Source organism: Theropithecus gelada, chromosome 13 (genome assembly GCF_003255815.1).
Source record: "Theropithecus gelada isolate Dixy chromosome 13, Tgel_1.0, whole genome shotgun sequence".
NCBI lineage: Eukaryota > Metazoa > Chordata > Mammalia > Primates > Cercopithecidae > Theropithecus > Theropithecus gelada.
The window spans coordinates 6,355,572-6,379,661 of NC_037681.1; the positions used below are offsets into that span (position 1 = coordinate 6,355,572).

Below are 24,090 nucleotides of genomic sequence, written 5' to 3' on the forward strand. Positions count from 1 at the left end.
ATATACTAAGTTTAAGACTGTCTTTGTATTTCTTGTTTTCTGTTTGTTCTCCTTGTTTTTTCATTTATGTTTTTTCTTCCTTGGCTTACTGTGCATGACTTGGGCATTTTTTAGAGTTTTATTTTGGTTTATACATGGTGTTTTGGGGTGCATCTCCATGAGTAGTTTTTTAGTAGTTACTCCAGGTATTACATTTTGTATATATAACTTTTCATGGTCTACATGCATCAACAGTTTGAGTGAAGTGTGGAAAGTTGACCATCCTTTACATCCTATTGCCCTCCCTTGTTTATAATAGTCTAAAATGTTTTCTCTACATCTATTTAGAATCACATCAGTGTTATAATTTTCACTTCAATTATCCAACATAATTGAGAAAATTCAAAAGGAGAAGGAAAGCCAATTGAATTTACTATCTTTGTTTACCGAATTCTTTCTTCTTTCCTGATGTTTCTTGATTCCTTCTTTCATCATGTCCCTTCTGTTTAAAGAACTTCTTTCCACTTCGTTAGTGTACTTATTTTGGTAATCAAGCTAATCTGAGGATAGCTTGATTTCCTCCTAATTCCTAAAGGATATTTGTACTGGACATAGGTTTCTGGTTGACAGTTCCTTTTTTTCTAACACTTTAAAAATGTTGTATCACTTCCTTCTGACCTCTATGGTTTCTGATGAGAAATTTGCTATCATTTGAATTGGTTTTCTCTTAGAGATAAGATGTTGTTTCTCTCATTGCTTTTAAGACTTTCTTCATCTTTAGTTTTCAGAACTTTAATTATGATGTGTCTTGGTGTGAATTTCTTTGATGTATCCTATTGGTCATTCAGCTTCTTGAATCTATAGGTTTATGTGTTTTGTCAAATTGGGGGATTTTTCAATTATTATTTCTTTGAGTATTTTTTAACTCTATCTTCTTTTTTTATCTTTTCCTGGAACCCCAAATGATATAAATTTAGTTTTTGTTATAGTGCCACAGGTCCCTGAGGCTCTGCTCTCTTTGTTTTTCACTACATCTTCTTTCTGTTGTTCAGATTCAGTCATTTCTATTGTATCTTCCAGTTCACTTATTCTTTCCTCTGTTCTCTCCATTCTGCTGTTGAGCCCACCTACTGAGATTCTTATCTCAGCTGTTACATTTTTCAGTTCTAACATTCCCATTTGGTTGTTTATGTTTCCCATTTCTTTGCTGAGATTATTTTATTGGTGATATTTTTATTGTTTCATTTGTTTCAAGTATGTTCACTATTACTCACTGAAGCATTTTTATAATGACTGCTTTAAAACCTTTTCCAGATAGTTTTAACATCACTATCATCTTGATGTTAGTGTCTATTGATGGCTTTTTTCATTCAGTTTGATGTTTTCCTGGTTCTTGGTATTGTGAGTGATTTTTGACTGAAAACTATGCATTTTGGTATTCTATGGTGATGAAACTCTGGATCTTATTTAAACCTTGTCTTAGGTAACATCCTGTGATGCTGCACTATCAGGGGAGGGTGACACACTGCAACCACCAAGGTTAGGAGATGCTCCTCATTGCTGCTGGGGTGGGGTGCTGGCTCCCACTAGGCCCCTGCTGATTCCACTCTGGTTGGGAAGGGTAGAGGTGCCTAATTTCTGCTCCACACATGGTCTCCACGGACACTACCAGGGGGTGGCCTCAATAATATTGGAGCCAGTGGTTAAAGTCTTGACTCTCCCCATTTGGCCTTCTCTGACACCACCACAGTGGGGAGGGGGCAGACTGACCTATTATTGCTGGGGGGAGGAAGAAGTCCAGGCTCACCAGGTGGTCTCCAGTGACACTGTAGTGAGGCAGGAGGGGAAGGGAGGCCTCGTTACTGCCAAGTGGAGATGAAAACCCCAGCTCCCGACTAGGCCTCCTCTGACACAACTGTAGTGGTGAGGTTGCGTAGACTCATTATAGCCTCATGAGTGTGGAATCTGCACTCCCCACTGGGCCTTTCCTGGCATGGGTGAAGGTGGGGTCACAGATTTTTCTGTGCTGCCTGGCTAGAGGAGCCTTCTGCTTCCTCTACCCCTTCCCCTCTTCCTCCTTCTCCTTCTTCTCTTTCTCCTTCTCCTTCTTCTCTTTCTCCTCTTCTTTCTTCTCCTCATTTTTCTCCTCCTCTCCTCCTTATCCTCCTCCTCATCTACCTCCTCTTCTTCTTCTCCTCTTCCTTTTTCTCCTCCTCTTCCTTCTCCTCCTCCTCCTCCTCCTTCTTCTACCCCTTCTTCTCTCTCTCTCTCTTTTTTTCTCCTTTGTGTGCATTAACTTTTTCCAGGTTGCCAGCTTCTTCAGCTCTAACTCTGGAATGTATGAGGCACAAACAAAATTCAGGGAGTTCCTGCTGTGTCATTCACTGGGTCCTGAGGTTCCTAGCTTGGTCTACTTTCTAGTTCTTACCTTTCAGAGTCTTTTATGTTTGTTTGAAATGTAATTTCCAGTTTTTAGTTGGACTTAGCAGAAGGAATAGGGATGAGTATTCATCTTCCTGGGAAAAATGTGCATTTTTGAAATATATATTGTATGGTTGGGTATTATTTTTCATCCAATCTGAGAGCCTTTCACTTTTAACAGGAGGTTTGTCTCACTTACATAATAAATCTTAATCCTGATATTGAATGTTATGTTTTGTGTACTTTTAAAATGTTACACATTAATCAATTATCAATAGGCTGTTATTCGCTGTCCTTTCCATCAGGCAAGGGTTTCAGGAACACACCAAGTTGCCTTGTTCCCATCCCACCCCCAGTTTTTTACTATTATTATTATTTTACAGAGACGGAGTCTTGCTGTATTTGCCCAGGCTAGAGTACAGTGGTTCAGTCATACCTTAATGTAACCTCAAATTTCTAGGTTCAGGTGATTCTCCAGCCTCAACCTCCTGAATAACTGGAACTACAGGCATGTACCACCTTGCCTGGCTAATTTAGTTTTTAGAATTTTTTGTAGAGATCTATGTGGCCCAGGCTGGTCTTGAACTCCTGGCCTCAAGTGATCCTTCTGCCTCAGCCTCCCAAAGTGCTGGGATTACAGGCATGAGCCACTGCCCTGGCTTATCCTGTCAATTTTACAGTTCTAGAAGAGATAAAGGTGGAAAGATTTTCCCAAAGATGAAAACATTCCATCAGCAGACCTAAGAAGAGGAAGTGACTGGTTGACTGGGGCCTTCTTGGCGGCCATTTTTCTGACATTTCATCCAGAACTAATTTCCTCCTTCCTTTTTTTATCCTTCCCTTCCTTGCCTCTTGTGGACCAGGCATTTTCCTAGGTTCTGGGAGAGAAGGGAGCAGATCAAACCACTATTTTTCTTTTTCCCCATCTCAAAGTTTTTATCTATGGTGCTTTGTGGGTTTCTTTTTTTCCAATAGACTTTTGAACATTGTGAAATTAGCCAAAAAGAAAGCAGCTAAAATTTAGTAAGGGCAAGAGGAAGAGTTAAGCAGGTGCAGAGAGCAGAAATCTTCAAGTCTCTTAACATTTCCAGTTTTTAATCAGGGTGCAAATGTGGTTGGTTGTAGGCAGGGAGCTGCCTCAGTGTGACTGCTAGGCTTTGCTGCCTTCGTCAATCCATCCAGCGTGACATCCCATACAACTTTAGTGTTTACATCCCCCTCACTGGGTGCTGAAAAGTCTGGGATCCCCCTAGACACCTGGTAATTCTGTTAATGTCTGCTAGTCTGGATCCATATCTCAGAAGCTCCCTGATGGAATTTCTCCATGCTCTTGGCAAGTCACAAAAGAGATGTCTCCTGGGAACTTTAGCATCTTGATCTCTATTTAAATGTTGAAATGACAAGTCTTGGCCAAGCCCTGTTCTCTCCTCCCGCTAACTTTAGTCTCCGAGGGCCAAATTTTGCTCTCAGTTTCCTGTATATGACTTCTACCAAATCCTTCTAATTTTCTTTTGTCTCTAGTGACTTCCTCTCCTGCTGTCCTGTCTTCTAAAGCAGTCTGAAATGAAATTTGCCCCCAGAGCTGTGCACAGAGGAAATGGGGAACAGATCATTCAAGAAGGAACACCCCACCCGCAAGCCCTGTGCTAGACTCGCATGGGTAGGCATCCCCAAAGTGTTGCACCCTCCACGCCTGGGCAGCTCACTGCTTTTCTGAACACCAGGATTTGTGCTTCCTAGCTGGTTCTCCACTTAGATATTTATTTAGATGCTTGACAATGAAGTATCAAGGAGCAGAGCAGGTGTAATGTCCTCATATACTGCTGCCATCTGTGCGCTCCTATGTTCCTCTTAGGCGACTGGGCACATGTAGAGCTTGCTTCTGAAGGCATTTGGATTGGAAATACATTGACCCATTTCTCCTGATAGCAGAAGTTTGTGGGGGAGCTAGGTGAAGTGTAAATGCACAGACAGCAGAGCAGATCTGTTTGTGGCAAGAGAGGGAGCCCCTCTGCCTTCCCGGTCCTAATCCCCTACCACCCTTCTCCCTCTCTACTCCTGGCCCCTGGCCTGGACACCATGCTTTCAGAACAATTCTAGAGCAACTATTAGCTGGTGATGGCTTCTGCTGCATTCCCTCCCAGAGACACCTAACTTTGACATTAACTACTGGAAGACCCGTAAAGTCTTCCAAGCCAAGGAAGGAATATTGAATGCTATAATTTCAAGACAGCTATAGGTCAGCTGGGGAAATGTGCACAGCAAGAATGGAAGCTTCTGGATACCCCTCCCCTGGGAAGGCAGCTGTCTGGGGCCCCTATTTTGGCAGTCAGCTCTCAAGGCATGCATCAGTGCACCTGAAACACTCTATAAATGGAAAACTCAGAGCACAACGTGTCACATCGACACCACCAGTATGCACAGTGGAACCCACACAGTTAGTTAAATTTAATTTCCTGCAGAGACATGGTGGGGACTTAGCTCAAATGTCACCTCCTCAGGGGAGTCTTCCCTAAACCCAGGTTGAGTTGAGTACCCAACTGAGTGCCCCACTAGCTTCCCAAATCCCTTCCCTGTCAGCACGTAGCCCATTCCAAGGTGCTGACATGTCTGTCTCACCTATTTGTCAGGGAGTTATCTGAGGGTGAGGGTCACATTTTATGGATATTTGCAACCTCAGTGCCTAGCACAGTGCTGGATACATAGTAGACACTCTTAAATGTTTCTGAAGAGGGACCATGCCAGCTGTGTCCAGACAGCCACCAAAATGACCCTTCTGCTGACTTATTATGGAGCCTGGCATACTACAATAATTTTTTTTTTTTTTTTTGAGACAGTCTCGCTCTGTTGCCCAGGCTAGAGTGCAGTGGTGCGATCTCAGCTCACTGCAACCTCCACCTCCTGGGTTCAAGCAATTCTCCTGCCTCAGCCTCCCGAGTAGCTGGGACTACAGGCATGTGCCACCACACCCGGCTAATTTTTTGTATTTTTAGTAGAGACGGGGTTTCACCATGTTAGCCAGGATGGTCTCTGTCTCCTGATCTCGTGATCTGCCCACCTCGGCCTCCCAAAGTGCTGGGATTACAGGTGAGAGCCACCGCACCCGGCCTAAAAAATATATATATATATATTTGAGTTAAAAAGTTAGTCCTATGCCTCAAAGATCCCTTTCCAAAATTGAAGCTTCATTGGGAGGGATAATTGTTACCGATATTTTGGGGGGTTGGTTTGAGCTGAGCTTTGCAGAATACTTGACATAGGCTTGGCACTTGCAGAGGACCTCTAGGAGAGAAGAGAGTGAGGTATCCTGGGCCTCAGTGGCATAGGAATGAGAGAAAACCATTGTTGCTGGAAGTGTAGGTCTGAAACCTGATTTCTATGTCACCAGTAGTTCTTCTCCCAACTTTTTTTTAAAATTATTTTTAGAGTTGGGGTCTTGCTCCGTCACACAGGCTGGAGGGCAATGGCATAAACATAGCTCACTGCCACCTTGAACTCCTGAGCTCAAACAATTCTCCTGCCTTAGCCTCCAAATTTTTTTCCTTATTAAATATAAAAACATTAGAATATACTCTTCAAGTGAGCCAGGTATTAGAAAAACACTACGTGACACACAATAGGGACTCAGTAAACATTTGTTGAACAACTTATTTTAGGAACACTGCCAGCCACACTCTTACTTCTTTCTGTGTGGCTCTAGCTTGCAAGGATAAGAGAAGGTGGAGGGAAAGGTAGAATGGGCCAGGGCTGGATTCCAAACCACAGCCCACCCACAACTCTTTATCTGCCACTCTTTATTGCCTGTGCTATGGGAACTCTGCCACTCTTTATCACCTGTGTTATGGGAATTCAGAGCAAGGACTGACACTATTCATCCTGGACTGGGTTTGGAAATGCAGTCATACCCCAGAAAAGAATCCCCTTTCTTCCATGTGGAGGCCCAACCCCATGCCCAGCCCCAGATGATTGAGTGGTGATGTGGGTACATGTGGTGCATGCACAGGGTGTGTGGCCACAACGGGCAGCCCCTGAGTGCCTCTGCTTGAGAGGACTCTCTCAATGGCACGGGGCCAAGATGAGGTCCTTGGGCATGACAAGGGCCACCTGCAGAAGGAAGGACATCATGGTTTGCACAGTGTGTGACGGAAGGTGTGTGTAGTTAATTATTGGCGGCTAGGTTTGGTGCTTAAACTAGCTACCACCTACACAGGTTGAGAAAAGGAAGAAAAAGCAGTTAGAATGCAGGAAAGAGGGAAAAACCCCACCTCACCCACTTAACAGGCTCAAACTGCTGCTGCTAGCCGCCTGTGAGGCGGGGACAGTCCCCTGCAAATGCCCTGCTTAGACACTTGGGTTGCCGTGGCGAGCACCTTATGAGACAAAGGCGTGAAGGCCTTCTCCGAGCACAAAGGCAGACAAAGGCACTTGCCCGGTCCTGCAGGACCAGTCCTCCTGCTGGATACCGAATGGCTCAATGACTATGCCTTGGACCAAGGAAGGGGGTGGGTGAGGAGGAGAACTTTGGGAGAAGTGAAGCAGAAAGAATCTTTGTGACAATGACAATTTAAGAAACACTAGACAACCAGCTTGCTGGGGCGCTTCTAAACCTTCTGCGGGGAGGTGAAGCAGTGGAGCGGTCATGTGGAAAATTCCCTTTCTCCTCCATGCACAGTCATTCCCAAGCTGAGGGAAAGGTATTGTTTTCCTCGTGAAAACCCTCATTCTGGACAAGATTCCATCAGGCTAGGAGAAAATGCCTTCACCTGGGAAGAAGTTGTATTCAGTAAGCATAGAGGACTGAAGGGTTGAGTCATGTTGGTCTCTTGGAGATTTTTGGTTTCAAGGAGGATTCAAATGTGTCTGATTTCTTAAAATGTAATTAGACAGAGAAAGGGTTGCATCTGGCCAGACCATGGTGGCAGGGGACGTGGAGGGAGGCCTGGCGTCCCTCCTTCCACACGCTCCCAGGCTTCTCTATGTATTTGGGGGCAGCATTCATACTTGACTGGTTAGAAATCCTAAGGAAGCTTCCAGCAGCATTCAGCCCCCACACTTCCCATCCGTGGAGCCTTGCTGGGGAGCTGTCTCCGCAGGTTTGCTGTACCTGGGCTGCAGCTCTTGGCAGCTGTGCCCATCGACCCTGATGAGCCCCTGCACGTCCCACTGGGTAGACAGCAGCTATGAAAACTGTTCTACATGTCTGCTCAGATCAAGGTATCATCTGCTGCACCACCAGACAGCCTGCCCACCTCAGCCAGCCCTCCACCTAGAACAATAGGGAGCATGGTTGCTGCTGGTGTGTGACAGCCCTGCCAAAGGTTGCAATTTAGGAGCAGAGATTCAAGCCAGTGCTATAAATAAGCCAAGCTTTATTTTCCTACAAGCAGCTTGGTTTTACTACGGTTTGATGCTGTAAATGTAGTAGATATCAGATCCACCTACAGACAGGCCTGCCTTGAGCCTCCCATGGTGCTTCTAGCCAGGTGCCTTTGGCAGGGTGACCGAGCCAGGCCACAGCTGGGACTGTAGCATGCGGAATGTTCCAGGCACTCACTCAACATCACTAGAGCTGGCAAGGCTTGCTCTGAGCCAACCCTTGTTCTACTGTCTTGTTCCAGGTAGAACCCATCAGCCAAAGCTCCTTCAATACTAGCTCTTGTCTCCTGACCTGGTCAGAAGCATTTACCAGCAAGGGCCACTTTCCTCCGACCATTCTATGTAAATATTTTCCAGCTTTTCCGAGGGAGGCAGGGAGGCTCTGCAGGCGATGGCTTCAGGACGTTTTAGTCCCATCTAGGCCCCTGGCTGGGGCTGTTATCTCCCACCCAAATTGGAGGCAGCTGCTGCCAGATGTGTAAGAAACTCCCAGGTGTGCAAGAACAAAATGAGGAGGTGTGATCATTTACATTCAGTACATGATGGTGCGAGCACAGACTGTCACCAAGAGATCTGTCTTCCTGCCAACTTCCACACTAAACAGAGGCTCTGATTTTTAAGAGGGGACAATCCTGTAGGGGACAGAGAGGGTCTGGACCAAGCACTGAGAAAGAGGCCTGCTAGGCAAAGTCAAACCATGTCATTGAGGGAGAGGTTTTGGCCTTGATTCAAAACTAGGCTGACCCAATGCCCTGGTTTGCCTGGGACAGTCATGGACTATGCCCGCCATCCAAGTTCTATTTTTAATGGTGCCCCTTTTACTCACACACACACAAAATCCATGTTTGGATGATAAGTTTTGTGATTACCCTATTCCAAAGATGAGAAGGAGTTAAGCTAGAAATGCATCCAGAGTGACATGTGGGACGTGGGGCCCCAAGAAAGTTCACTTGGCAGTGCCTAGAGGAAAGAGATGAGTGGTAGAAGGCCAGGTTGGTTCATTCTCAAGCATATTTAGAACTGCAGCCTTGTTGATAATTTTCACTCATGACCTCGCAGAGTGTGATGCTGGAAGGGTCTTTGGGGTGGTCTAATTTACCTCCTCTCTTACTGGAAGAGGACATTAGGCTAAAAGAGATAAAAGTGACCTGCCAAGGTTACGCTCCAGTTGCTGGCAGAGTGGGGATAGAAACTTGTCCTTAAGGGGTCAGGTCCAAGTACTCTTTGCTGAGACAGGGGGAGATGGAGGACCCTGAAAGAGGCTGCAGAGGATGAACAGACACATGGAAGCTTCTGTGGCAGCTCCAGGGCAGGGAAGCATCCTAGACTACCCCACAGTTCCTAGATGGTGGGATGGGAGGACAAATACTGGTGGGGTTTAGACTTGCTGAGCTTGCTTGAACGTGAGCTCAGGTGACACCTGGAGTCACAGGGGACTGCAGGCGGAGCCAAGGGCAAATGGGCTCTCCAAGGTAGTGACCGAGAGGGACCAAAGAGATTAACTGGCAAACAGGACTAAGAATCAGTGAAGAAACAGGTAGGTATGGAGATCAAACGCGAACAGGATCAAATGAGTAATTTATGGAATCTAAATACTGTTCTGTGGTTCAAATTGTAGTGAAATCTGAGAGGCAACTCCTGATAACAGCTACCTTACCCTTGGGTACCGTTTCCCTAGCCCCTTCTTGGGTCTGCAGTGGGGCACAAACCTTAAGCCAGTAACAGCTTCTACCTCTGCTTGGTAGCTGGGAAACTGAGTCACAGAGAAAGTGGCTTTGTCCTGTCTTACAGGACCCTCAGCAACAAGAGTGTGACTAACAAGCCTTGAGAGTGACTCCAGAAGCCTGCTACCACAGTACCCCTCGTGCTTCCACTGCAGTCACACCTCCTGTGTGTGCTCTCCTGTTGGTGAAGGGGTGGAGTGGTGGATTTTTCTATGAATTTGCTCGTCTGAGTGGGCCCCGCAGGAAGAAGCCCAGCATGAGAGTCTGGGGACCCTGGCTTTCTGGTCCTAGTTCTATTGCTGGCTGACTAGCTATGCAGTGGTGGCTAGTCACTTCTTTTCCTGTCCCTCCTGCTCTTCCTGGTTGTCAGATGAAGGTTCTGGCTTGTGCTATCTTCAAAATCTCAATGCTTTTGTCTTTGCAGGGGGATCTGACCTTGGTTTAGTCATCTGCTTAGCTGTGAGTTCATCTCTTGCATCTTCTTGGCAGTCTCTCTATAGAGCATCTTCACAGGTTAGAGAAGGTGGAGCTATGTGATTGAGGGAGGGGCTTTGGACTTCAGTCAAAATTAGGCTGCCTGGGGCAATCATGGACCATGCCTGCCATACAAGCTGCATTTTTCATGGTACCTCTTTAAATATTTGTCCTCAGGTCTCAATGACCTTTGACAATGTAGAAGGCAACATTGGAACGTATGACAATGTAGGAATGCATGCAAAATATAATTTTTAAAAATATCAGCTGGGTGCAGTGGCTCATGCCTATAATCCCAGCACTTTGGGAGGCCGTGGCGGGTGGAACACTTGAGGTCAGGAGTTCAAGACCAGCCTGACCAATATGGTGAAACCCCATCTCTATTAAAAATACAAAAAATTAGCCAGGTGTGGTGGCAGACACCTGTAATCCCAATCAGTGGGGAGGCTGAGACAGGAGAATTCCTTGAACCCAGGAGGTGGAAGTTGCAGTGAGTTGAGATCGCGCCTCTGCACGCCAGCTTGGGCGACAGAGTGAGACTCTGCCTCAAAACAAAACAAAACAAAATCATATTTGGCCCAGATCTACGTTTTTTGACTCCCACAAGTTTTCATGAGGTTAAGTTAAATATGTCAATTTATTGGCCGGGCGCTGTGGCTCACGCTCGTAATCCCAGCACTTTGGGAGGCCAAGGCAGGCAGATCACGAGGTCAGGAGATTGAGACCATCCTGGCTAACACGGTGAAACCCCGCCTCTACTAAAAATACAAAAAATTAGCTGGGCGTGGTGGCGGGCCCCTGTAGTCCCAGCTACTCAGGAGGCTGAGGCAGGAGAATGGCATGAACCTGGACGGCAGAGCTTGCAGTGAGCCGAGATCGTGCCACTGCACTGCAGCCTGGGAAACAGAGCAAGACTCCATCTCAAATAAAAAAAAAAAGTGAATTTATTTCAGACAGCCTGCAAAGTGGATAGCTCACTAGAGCAAACATACAATCACCTGCAGGCTGACTGTAGTCAAAATAATCTACTGTCACCCTGAATAGGTTTTCTCACATAACATCTACAAAAACCCGGCATACCGTTGTCACACCCACATGGTGCCTTCTGATATGTGACATTAGAAAACCTCAATCTCCTGAAAAAAATCATAAAATAGTTTCAGTATAGATGAACTCAGCACACGTTTTTTATTCAGTGAAACTTCTTTCTTTGATGATGCCTGTTCAAATATTTGCAAATATTGAGAATACACCCACAGAAATCATCCTCTGTTGCTGAGGCCACACAATCGGCAGAAACCAACAGGTAAGACACAAAGGACTGAATGCCACTGGAGGTCACGCAAATTCCAGGAAACCTCAGGCCATCTTAGCCTTCCTCTCCCACCCCCAAGCTGTTAGTTTCTAACTGAATGTGCTACAGAAGCCAGCCAGAATACCATGAAAGTCAGCAAGAAGGTGAAATGGTGAGAGGAGGAGGGGCCTTTGGGTAGCATCTCTTTTCACCTCTCGCTCTAGATGTGAAGCAACTCAGAGGGGGCTGTGGCCTCTCAAGTCGGGGAGGCCATGAGGACCACTAGAAGCAGGCCTGGAGGTGTGGTCTCTGGGGCTGGGCTCTGCCGCTGCCCTCTCTACCCCAAAATGCCTCTGAGATGCCCACGTAACATCCAGGGGAGCCCAGGATTTCACCCCCTGAAAATGGGAAGGGATGGAAAGTAGGGGATGAACAAGAGAGAAGCAAGAAGAAGCAGATGGTAGGAGAAAACACTGGATGGAGGGAATAAAGACCAGAGGCCGGTGAGCAGAGAAAAGAGGTGAGCATCCAGGGCCCAAAAGCTGCTTCAAGGTCACGGAAAGCCAGCCTGCATCTGAAAGGAAAGGTCCTTGCAGAACAGAACTTAAAGCAGGAAACAGAATTAAGCGTGGAAAACAAGAAAGGCCGATGTGCCTGAATCTGTATCATTCTAAATCAGTGTATCAGACACCCAGAACTCTGACAAATCAGGGTTCCCAGACAAACCCAACACTTGGTATGGGCAACACTTCTTTATTATAAAACTAACATCACTGAAAGCTTTTTTTTTTTTTTGAAGACCAAAAATATCACATCTTAGGCAAATGAGTTGAAAATCCCTCAGAGTGACACCCTATTTTTTTCCACCCATTTCTAAAGTCAGAGGACACCTGGTAAAGAAACTGGTTTTTAGGTAAAGAAATGCAATTCCTGGTGCACGCGGTTTCCTGGTGGTACAGCACTGAAGTGACATCATGGAAATATTTGTGTCTCAAGGTCAGTCTGCAGGGTTTCTGTGTGAAAGCATGAGTCTTAGTCAGTGGTGGGAAAGTGTATGTGTGCACCTTTGCGATCTGCTGCTGTGTACTGCTCTCTGCTGCAAAGACAAAGTTTTAATTAAAGCCAGGTGGGCAGCTTGCCAGGATTTTCCACACTTTTGGCTCACCTAGGGATGCAGCCTAAGTGTAGGTTATACCATTTGGAAACGCCTCTGCTCCTGTCATTTGGAAGGAAATAAACCAATTGTTACTTGGCATGGGGGGCTGGGGGGAAGAAGTTTGTCTTCCACTCAAGGGCAAGGAATCCATGACATGAGATGCTCATTCTGGTGGGGAATATGAACAGTCTAATTTGTGCAGCATTCCTTACGGTGACAAAAGTAGGAAGCAGCAGACTGGGAACGTATGGAATCCTTTGTCTTAATTAAAAATAAAGTAGGAGATAGGGAATTTGGCCAAGCCTCATAAATCTGCTTAAAAAAAAAAGCATCAAGACTCTGTCGGATAAGTTTAAATAGAACCAACTGAGCCCTCTGGAGAGTTAAATAGATTCCCCACTCATGTGGACACCCACTCTCTTGTCACTTTCCCGCACTCTGCAGGCAGCAGTGGTGCTCATTAACCAGCAACCCTCCAATTCGCCTATGACAAGCTTATCCCCCTGGAGCACACGATTCAGAGATGATAAATTTACTCCCGCTTGTAAAAATGAAACTCTCCTCGGGGCAATAAAAACGCTCTGAGCCTTCAGGAAATAAGTTCTTTATCTGATAACCTACCTTCATTAACAAAGTCTGGTCGTCTTGCTCAGGACAGCTCTTCACTGCCAGGGAGAACTGCTCTAAGGTAACTGGAAGGGAAGAAATGGAAATTGTGAATGACTTCACTTCCACCTCTGAGCCCTTCTGATATGAAGGAGGACACTGTGGTTAGACATAAATAGCATGCTGTCTGTCCTTCCTTGGTGACATGGCAGAGCTCCCCAACTGTCCCCTGCATGGGGCAGCGGCCCCCACACAGGGACTTCTCCACTCCATCAGATAGAATCATTACAGTAGAGTACAAGGCCATTCCCATCAGCAAAGGTCCCTGAACTGCCAGGAGGTCCTGGGTTCAGCTTCCTTTTGGGCCATCTTGTCCCCAGAGATGACACTCTATCCCCACTTCCTGGGACCTTCACTGAGAAGACTCCACCTGCCTTTGTAAATCTGACAGTGCTAATTTTTAAAATCTCAATCTTCCATCATGATTTCCATGGCTTTAATTCTTCTCTTGGTGTATGGCCCTGAGTGTTGACTCAAACCCCACAAACGCCCCCAAATATATGAAGTCATCCTTCTCCAACCAACCTTCTCGAAGAGAATAGGGAAGAGAAACCCAAGAAGGTTTACGAAAAAAAAAAGTTTTAATAATCCAATGAAATTGGCCATGAAAGCCCTAGAAATGTTAATCTAGAAAATTTACACAAATTACATTCCCCTTCTCATATTTATGGCCAGGTTCTCATCAAAGGCTCACTTATGTGGTCACCAATGTTTATTTTGGTTTAAGCCACAGACTGCCCTCCTGTAGGCTGTGTTGACTATATTGTTTCATGCTTGAAAATGCTCCCACAATTCTCTACCACCCTCAGATTTAAAACCACTTATTTGACGGGCATTAAGGCTTTTACTAAGTTAACCCATCTAGATTAGCCTTTGATTGCTATACTCAAAGCTGCATTCACTCTTTACCCACTATGACCCTTCATTGCTCTCTGCTGGGAACAGTTCTGCCTCTTGTCTTTGAGTAGCACAAAACTCAGTCCTCCAGTTGAATATCCCAAGCCCGCCCGTCCAGCCAATAAAGCCACTGATTGCCCTCCGGTCCCATCCCAACCCCCACAGATCCCACAAAGGTGGGCAGAGCTAAACTCAGCCTCAAGGCTGAGGGACAGTCTGATTCCAACGATTTGACCTCAAGCAGGCCTGGATATTATGTCTACAAATACAGATATTTTAAAGAGAACTGTATCAGCAATAATGAATTTTCATCAAGAAAATATTGTCTGGGTAGGTTGTTTGTAGTTTTCAATGTTACTCTAAACTAGAATTCCTTAGACTGCTTTCACCTCTGACTAAATTACTCCATGCAATCTTGACTGCTATCAATTGTATCTGGTGCTGATTATCTCTTCCAAGTTTAAATTTTGCTCTTATCCAGTCAAGACATACTTGGGATCCATAGAGAGATCAGTGTTGCCTTCCACACGCTCTCCAATGCATATACCCACCCAGTCTTCAATTGGCTGAAGCCAGTGTTAATTATATAGAATCATCAATTTAATCTTTTTTTAAAATTAACTTTGCCTATAAAAGGGGCTCAGCAGAAACTTGTACAGTGAGATAAGGGCCAAAGCTGTGTTAAGTTTACACGAATGCTTTTGCTCTCACTCATTCAGAATACACCTGCCTGGGAAAGACCCTGGAGGTAAGACCTCTCTCCCCCAACTCCGTTCCTAGTTTTGGACTTTTGCTGTGACCTGATTTGGTGTGATAACATATTGATCTCTGACTACTGTCTGAGGATGGCTAAAGAATAATCTACAAATTCAGGTGCTGGGTTTTCTTTAGATCACCTTTTTAAGGTGGCTATTTTATGTGGTAAAGGTTTATGCTGTAACTTAGAATCTTACTTAGCGCAGGTCAGGGATATCGAAACACTTGCTTCCTTAGAGAGCTACTGTACTGGATTCTCACCGATAGCTCTCTCTTCTCTGCGGTGACCCTGCGTTCATACTTCTCACTGCCTGTGCACTGGACTCCACTACGATACTTCTCGTTGTCATAGACATAGCACCCAATTCAAGTTACCTTGAATTCTGTACATCCAATCCAAGCCAGTCGACTTCCATACCAAGCCAGCCCTTTCCAACTTTTTCCCATTTCTGTGGGACTGTCATCCTCCAGCCACCAGGCCACTGAGCCTGATTCTTTGATTTCTCCCTTAGGACCCCATGCCTGCTGACTCTTGTATGATGATGTGCCTTGGATGCATCCCTTTCCCACAGTAGCGCTGCCACTTTGATTCCTGGAGAACTTCTCACTCGTTCCCAGCCTCCATGCCCACCACTGCCACCACTCTGAATCTGGCCCTGCTGGAGCCTTTTGCCTATGGCCTGCATTCCTCCTCACCATGCCAGGCCTAGTTCCTCTTCCCCGTACAAACCACCCTGATGGCTCCTGACTCTCACTCATGCAGGGTTCCATCTTGGGCCATGCTCCCTCCCTGTCTCCTCAGGTTGTCCAAGATCCCACCTGATATGGTTTGGTTGTATCCCCACTCAAATCTCATCTTGAATTGTAGCTCCCATAATCTCCACATGTCGTGGGAAGGGACCCAGTGGGAGGTAATTGACCATGGGGGTGGTTACCCTTCATCCTGTTCTCATGATAGTGAGTGAGTTCTCATGAGATCTGATGGTTTTATAAGGTGCATTTCCCCCTTTTGCGTGGCGCTTTTCCTTCCTGCCACCATGTGAAGAAGGATGTGTTTGCTTCCCCTTCTGCCATGATTGTGAGTTTCTTGACGCCTCCCCAACCTTGCAGAACTGTGAGTCAATTAAACCTCTTTCCTTTATAAATTACCCAGTCTTGGGTATGTCTTTATTAGCACTGTGAGAAAGAGCTAATATACCACCCTTCTCCAGGGCCAGCATGGGGAGTAGTCTCAACACAGGTTTGGCATCAGACAGACCTGACCTTAAACCTTCCCTCTGCCACTTCCAGCTGCGCGTCCTTAGACAAGTCACACAGCCTTGCTGAGCCTCGCTTCCTCATCAGTGATGTGTGGAGCCCGGAGCCCACTTGCTGGAGCAGGTGTGAGGCTGTGTGTGAAGAAACGGTGCTGGCAGTGAGTCTGCACTCCATCTCAGGTTCCTGTACGAAGGTTTCTCTAAGTCTGCCCTGTTCCCTGTTTGGTGTCTTGATGTGACACATGACACATGGGGTTTTTCTTTCCCAATCAGTCTCTAGTGTTTAGATGTCTGGGCTGCCCTGGCTTCAGGATAGGGTGCAGGAGATGGACTTGCATCCTATCCCAGACTCTGTCCTGTCCCCATGATGTCCAGCATGCCCACAGCCATGACTCCGTTTTGTGGAACTGGACTGAAGTGGACTTATAGGAACACAAGGCCACACTGCAGTCCAGTTCCCTTCATGGGCTGGCTGAGTTTTATTGGGCTAGCAGCCTACAGCCCTTTCTACACAGATGACAAAAACCAACCTTGAGAACAGAGGCCCAAGAAAAGCAGCATGCACCTATGTCTCGGTTTTTTCCTCCCACCCTAGATGTCAGTGTGACACAAGCTCCTAAGCCAATGCAGGTTTCTCTCTCCCCTCACCCCACTCTTATTTCTACCAAATCCCAAAAGAGAAGAAGGGGTGAAAACCATTAGGTTTTCATAAAGACATACCCGAGACTGGGTAATTTATAAAGGAAAGAGGTTTAACTGACTCACAGTTCTGCAGGGTTGGGGAGGCCTCAGGAAACTTACAATCATGGCAGAAGGGGAAGCAAACACGTCCTTCACATGCCAGCAGGAAGCAGTGCTCAGCAAAAGGGGGAAAAGCCCCTTATAAAACCATCAGATCTCATGAGAACTCACTCACTATGAGAACAGTCTGTGCGGCCACTTCCCTGATAGCTGATTCACTGACAACTTGCAAGAGAAGCCTCATGACAAGTTGACATTTCATGACCCCTCCTTCTTCCTCCCCAACTTTTAAATAGGAGGAAAAAACCCTTAAAATGAAAGCATTTGTCATATCTACTTTCTTCTACCTTTGTTGCTGATTCAAGGGGTTGACTTCCTAATGAAAATAAGATACGCAGCCAAACCAGTGCCAACAAAATGCAAGGTCTCACTGGGGCATGAGTCTCCCTAAGGGACTCTCGGCGGAATCACTTTCTTGCTTCAACATGCGTTGTCTCAACTGCTCTTAAGTGTTCCAGTACCATTCATGTCAGTAGTGGGAGGCCGAGGCTTACACCTGTCTGAGTAGAGTTAAGTTCTCCTTGGTTGGACCCTTCCGCCTTTGTGTGACAAAAGAAGGGAGAACAAGAGACTTTTAGATAACAAGCAGCTTTGAGGTTGGGGATCAAGGAGAGGAAGCATAGGGAAATAAACACCTGATTCAAGTAAACAATGGTCATTTGGGAGAAAAAAATATGGAGCAGCATGAAACAGGTTTCCTCTTCTGTGTATCTGCTGCAATGATCGGCAGAAAATTATCTACAATGACCTCACCCCCTGCAGTCATTGCTGTAAGGTAGAACCTTACAAAATGGGAGATACCTAACACTCAAGGAAATGGTTGCACCTGGAATAAATTTCATTATAACATGCTGTTTCAAATAAGGGGGAAGATGAAGCAAAGCAAACCCACAATACCATTGTACTGATTTTCCTCTTGAAATATTGCTGGTCAGTTTGGGCACCTGCCGCTAAGTCAGCAGGTACAGTTGACCCTGACCTATAACCTGCACCTGGGGCTGCAGCGCTCAGAAATCCTGTCTCAGAATGTTCTCTCAGCTTCTCTCTCAATCTTTGTGCCAGGGCCCTGGATAACAGGGGCTCTGCCCCTGGGGCTAAGCTTTAGAGGGCCCTGCCCATGGGGCTACGGGGACTGCCCACCTGGAACCTGCACCCACTCATCCAGGGACCAATACTCTCATTTCCTGACCTAAATACCTTAAGCCTCTTTGCTGCGATGTGTTGCTGCTGGGGAGCCACACAACTGCCATGTCCACTCTAGACCCATGGGGTAGCCAAGGGGCAGCTGATTGCAGGCGTGTGGACAGACCTTGAGTGTCTAGACCAGACGATCTGCACAGTGTGGGGTAGAGCTGGAGGAGCAATGAGAGAGAGGTGGGCCAAGGAGCTGCTTCTCACCATGCTGCAGAGTTCACACACCTGCTAGGAGCCTGGGCATTCTAAATTCAAATCTGGCCTTCTGGATGAACAAAGCTACATTTGTCAGGGCAGTAGGGCAGAGGAGATTTTCTTCAGCAAGTTGTAAGCTTGCTTTGTAATTCTGCCCTGGGCCCCGCATGGGAGGCGCAGGCTCCTTCCTGGTAGGGAAGGAAGACCTGGCACTAAAATACCAGGTTCACCCAGACCTCTTCAGCATCCAAGCCCTCTGTCCCTGGAAAGAGGAGATTGCACCAGCTGAGCTTCAGTCTGGTAGGGGAACGTGGCTCTCATCTCAGATACCTATGGTTAAGATGAGGAAGCCAGCTTCCTCGGAGAGGTGGCAGAAATATGGGGGCTGACACCTTCCCCTCCATGGACAGTTCCCCTGGAGGAGTTTGATGGCTGAGCATTGCTGGGAACCAGGCACCCTTCTCCAGAGGCAGCGACCTCCCTTACTGAGGCTTCCCTGGCACCAGGAGTAGAGGGCCCCACGTCTTCTCACCAGCCTCTCCTTGGGAGCCTTGAGGGTCAAGCTCCCCAGCACCCATACCTGAGGCTCCTGGCCAGGGGCCCCTTATCAGTGACTCCTTCTCCACTGACTGCACCATGGGGTGGGACACTGCGGCCACTGTCCCTCAGCCCTCTCCTCCCACCTGTGTGTGACTGCAGCACTCTCAGATCATCGTGCAGAGCTGTCTGCCACTCCAGACAGCTTCTGAAGTCCCCCACCCACCTCTTTTTCATAACACAACAGAGAAACGTTGAAAGAGAGAGAGAGAAACAAAAAGGCTTCATTTTGCAGAAAGAACTCTGGCTTCGTTTTCAGAATCAACACTGAGGGTTGGCAGGGGCCTTTAACTTCTTCGCAACCAACAGTCATGGTGCAACCAGTCTCCTGCACATCGAGATATGGTGGGGGGTGTGGAGCTGGCCCTCGGGGAACCTCCACGAGAGGGTGAGGGCCCTGCTCACTGTCACCCAGCCTGCCCTGTCAGAGTACCTCTTTTCCAGAGAGTGGCAGAGCATGACACGTGTGGCCCTCCTTTTCTCTGGCCCCACACCTAGGAGCCCACAGGAGCCAGTATGCATCTCTTCTCTGGCAGACAAGCTCTTGGTCTATAACTAAGTCTCAACATGTTTTCTGCCCCAAACACTGGGATCTCAGCACTTCCCAAAGGACAGCCTCCTCCAGGATGGCAATAGGCTACTGCTCCTCCAATGCCAACCCTCCTTTTGACCCCCACTGCCATCACCTCTTTGCAGATCTTTGTCCTCTGGCTTGCTGGTCACACCCACTTGTTTTGGTCTCCATCCTCCATCCAGCTCCACTCTGGGTCTCTTTCTCCAAAGCACTACATCCCCTGAAGCTAGGAAACTTTCCCTCCAGGGAGTCCTGGTGTGATGGTCACTCTCCTACTCCTTCCTTTCCCTGGCCACCTACTGCTGCCCAGCAGAGGCTAAGCTCCATGATGTAGCATCCAGCACACCTCACCACCCACCCTGGCCCACTTTTCCAGGCTCATTCTCTCAATATTGTTTCTTGGCCTTTCTCCCAAACACCTTCCTCCTGACAAGGCAGGCCCCTTGTCACTCCCTGTTCAAGTCCTTCATTCTGCCACCTCCACTTTTGTCCACTCTATGGCTTCTTCCCATCCTGCACAGCCACGTCCCCACCTTCGGGATCCTATGTATGTTTCAAGACCCAGCACCAACGGGTCTTCTGTGACACCATGTGTGAGCCTGTGGCTTTGCACGGAGCCTGCACCTCTCACGGGCTCTCCCGCTCCGTGTGTGTGGGGCCCTGTGTTCACATCCTATTCTATCTGCTGCATTGAAAAGCATCACATTGTTCTGATAATCTGAGTCCTAAGTCTGGCAAATAGGAGGTACTGAAAACCTTCTAAGCAAATAAACTAAGTGAGTCTATACTAAGACTGTATTTCCCTAGGTAGGCAAAATGCCAGTTTGGCCAGTCCCGGGGATGGGAACGTAATGGGGGCTGACTGACATCTTGAAAGTCTTTATTCTAGACTGAGCCATGGGAGCGAGACATGCAGAACTGGTTGCCAAATCCTAGATGTGAGCAGTTCCCAAAGGGGCTGGGGGGCCTGAAGGAGCCCAACCTGCCTGCCGTGTTCTGGGCTCAGGGAGAAAAGCAGCTGCCCTCTCTCCACATGGCGGGCATTGCACACCCGAGACATTCATCCTGCTTCTTAGGGCTCTCTGCTGGTTGCTATGGGAACAATCTGTAGTCTTTTGCTCAGGCACAAAGTCAGGAGACAGAGCACAGTGGTCACCTGCTTTCCTGAAAGGCAGAGCCCTTTCATCTTGGGGCAAATGCACCATTCACTCAGGAAGAGATGATGGCGCCGCTTATCTAGATCCTTTCTGGAGCCCAGGGACTCCCTGTGTGCAGGCGGATGCCCTCCCCAGGATGGACAGTGGCATGCTCTCCCCTATTTGACATGGCCTTGGCTCACCATGGCCAAAGGCTGCTTCCTGGGGCCTGCTGCAGTCTTAGCCAAGAGCAAGGTGTACAGCTGGGGGCAGCCAGAAGCAGCAGCCACTGTCACCGCATCTTTTCCCCAGTGTCATCTCCAGCAGCCAGTGTGAGCCTCCCCATGGCCCAGCTCTGTTCCACCTGCAGATCCCCCTTCCCCTGCATGGAAGGACAACTTTGACACTAATGCTCAGCTGGAGGCTGCCACCACCATCACCACTGTCCCATCAGCGGAACAAGAGTCAGCCCATTTTGGGAAACAAACACTGTGGACTCCAGTGTCACACTTAAATTGGGAAGATAATGGATAGGGCGGCTGCAATTGCCTCAGGCGTGGCATCTATCCTGTTTTCCACGCTGCAGGGATTCACCCTCCCATTTAATATAGTGCTCAGGCTCAGGACCTGGATGTTATGAGGCCCCGCAGTCCTCTCTGCCACGCGCCTGTCTCAGCATCTGCATGTGTCGCCCCAGGTCACGCATGCGCCACACGTCCAAGCTGAGTTGGACCCAGTTCTCTCCTCTCCACCTTGGTGCCCAGAAGCAGCCCTTCCCTTGTCACCCTTGGCTTTTCCTCCTACCTCACCCTCCACCTGGAGGCCGTTCAGGCTCCTTTGCCCTCACACTTCCAGAACCGCCCCCCTGCTGCTGTTGCTTCTCAGTTCCTGTCCTCAGAGCTGTTCACCTCCACACCTGAAGAAATCTTCCCAAAGCTTTTCCCCAGACTCCCCACTGACGGTGGGAGTTGACAATGACAGCTACTGGCCTTGGCACTCAGGCCCCATAGGACCCTGCTGTTCACCCTCACATTGGCCCTACACCCCGACCACACCAAGCCACAAGCACTTTCCCAAGTCATCCACGCACTTCATGCCTCCCTCCTTGTTCTTCCATTTGCTCAGAATGTCCTTTCCACCTTCCGGATAGCTAAATTCTACCTGCCCTTCAAAAGGCAAACTCTCAAACGTTGCTTGCCTCACTGGAACTTCGTGGGGAGCCGCGTGGACTCTGCACCCCGTGCCCAGCTACTGTCTCTCCTGTGTTCTCTCGGGGCCCCTAGTCTAGGGGCTCTCATCTCAGTTCTGACCAGTGCTCCTTGGGAGCAGGGGCTGTTTCACACTGGACCTTTTATTCCTGGAGCGTAATGCAGTCCTTGGCCCACAGCAGGCCTTCAACAAATATGGGGCGAGAAGGGTGGATAAGGGAATGAAGGAAGGGTGCTCCCCATCAGGATTGTTTCCGAAGGATAACTAAGTAGATGCCAGATTCAGGAGGCGCAGCTCCATAGTTTCAATGTTGATTTTTCATGCAGCAGTAGAAGGCTGAGAGATGGAGCAAGCCGCAGCTTCTCAGGACCTTCTGCTGTATTGGTCCTATGGTCTGAGGCAATATCGTGATTCTATTCCATAGGACCAACGCGGTCTGTGTGCTTCTTGCAAGAAGAAAGAACAGAGCAAACTGAGCTCAGCTGCTCACAGCTGCCACAGGTCCTGAGCAGCTGGGACCTTAGGCACCTCTGGTGTTAGGGCAGAACCTGGGTGTCTCCTTAAAATAGCACAATTACTAGAAAAACTCAACTGCATGTCCATGGCCTGGAATAAAATTTATTTTGTCTTAAAATTTATTTTTGCATAACATTTATTTTGTCTTAAACTGCTCAGGATTGAAGAATGATGAACTATGCACAACGCAAGGAACTCTAATATCCACTGCACCAAGAGGCTGGTTTACATACTGAGAAACAGCTGTTTTGAACATTTTTGAAAGCCATTTTTTTCTGCTATGTTATGTTTTCTAGACTAACCTACTTGCATGATTCATGCACTTTAATCTTCCAGCTCACAGAAAGAACTGGTTAGAAGCCATCTCTACTACAAAGTCGTTTTTTGCTGCACTCCTGGACACAGAAGAATTTTCAGCCATAGTTATAAAAATCTATGAGAATTATTTTATTTTCCAGGTGGCCAATGAAGAGAGAACTTCTGAGTGATTTTTCAGGGGCAAAAAAGAATCTCAAGAGATAGGTGCCAGCAGTCTTTACACACACTAATGTTATATAAAAATTCAAAAGTATTCAATATCTGTCTTGATATGCCAGAGCTGAGATTCTACGTGTCAGTAGACAAAGGTGAAATACTGGTGAAAAACCTCACTTTTAATTACCTTGTGATCATTTTCCCCCTCTAACATTCTGTGCTACTTTAAGTAGATATCAAAACTTGTTAAACGATTGTATCTCAGAGGATAAATGCTGCTTTTTTTTTTTTTTCTTTTTGGTTCTCATGTTTCTGAGTAAAAGCCATCATTTTCAAGTTAATAGAGCATTATGTTTTCTCTGCAAATAAAATCTCATAAGTCATAAGTAAAGAGTGAGGTAAATTCATAAAGAGGAGACAAAGCACTATTTTTCCTCCTGGCACTTGGGATCTCTGATAGGTTAAAAATGATGTTTTTATCTCTGGTGATTTATCAAACTCGAGATTTCACAAAAGATAAACAGATGCATTGAAGAAATAATACATCATCTTAATGCTTCATTTTGACACTTTTGGTATCTAAAGAGCATGTATCTTAAAGATCTCCCCTCCAAAAACTCAATAGTTTCCATGATTTATGCATTTAATTCTTGTTTTTAAGACACACTGAAATGAGAACATGCCAGGAGGCACCTTTCAAGAAGATGGCCACATTTGAAACATACAGATTATTTATAGAAGGAAAACTCAAAGAGCTGAAAGAAAATCTGGTTGTCAACAGACAGTTGCTTTTTCTATGTTTTTTTTCCTGTAGTTCATTTTGGTTTTTGTGTGGGTGGCTCATGTGAGCTCAAAGGTTATTTGCTAAATGTTTTGTGAGATTAGAACATGTTGTCCTTTAAAACCTAAATTTAAATTTATGTTTAGTGCAAACATGTTTAACTTTACAATATGTGGTATGGAATAATATTTTTAAATACAAAACTATATCTAGAGTGTCTATGATAAATCAAGAGCTATACTTTTATTTTTATTCACCGTTTAGAAGGTCTTATTCTCCATCATGTTCCCAGTGGAAAACTCACAAATACAGTAAGTACACTTGGTGCAAATAATTTCTCTTTTTACTTTTTGTGTTACTTTTGCCCATCAATTTCAGTATTAATGTTTGAAAGTACTTAGATACTAGAAGTTAAATGAACAGGGGCTATAGACCAGATCTGGGCAGTCCATCAAACAACGTACAATTTTTGGATCACAGAGTGGGAAACAAAAGAGCAAAAACACATTTAAAAAGTGGGAAGAACTTATTTTTTATTTTATTTTATTTTGTTTCTTCAGAAATGCTGAGCTCCCAGATTCAGCTCCAACAAGCACTAGGAGCCCTGCAACATG

At 46.6% G+C, this 24,090-nt stretch overlaps 1 protein-coding gene across 1 annotated transcript in view; it reads right to left on the reverse strand.

Annotated features, from left to right (window-relative positions):
• The window catches only part of ACOXL (acyl-CoA oxidase like), a 365,308-nt gene that overhangs the window by 58,453 nt on the left and 282,765 nt on the right, over positions 1-24,090 (reverse strand). Inside the window, 1 exon segment of the mRNA XM_025353945.1 lies at positions 13,046-13,116. Within this exon segment, the coding sequence (XP_025209730.1) occupies positions 13,046-13,116 (71 nt within the window).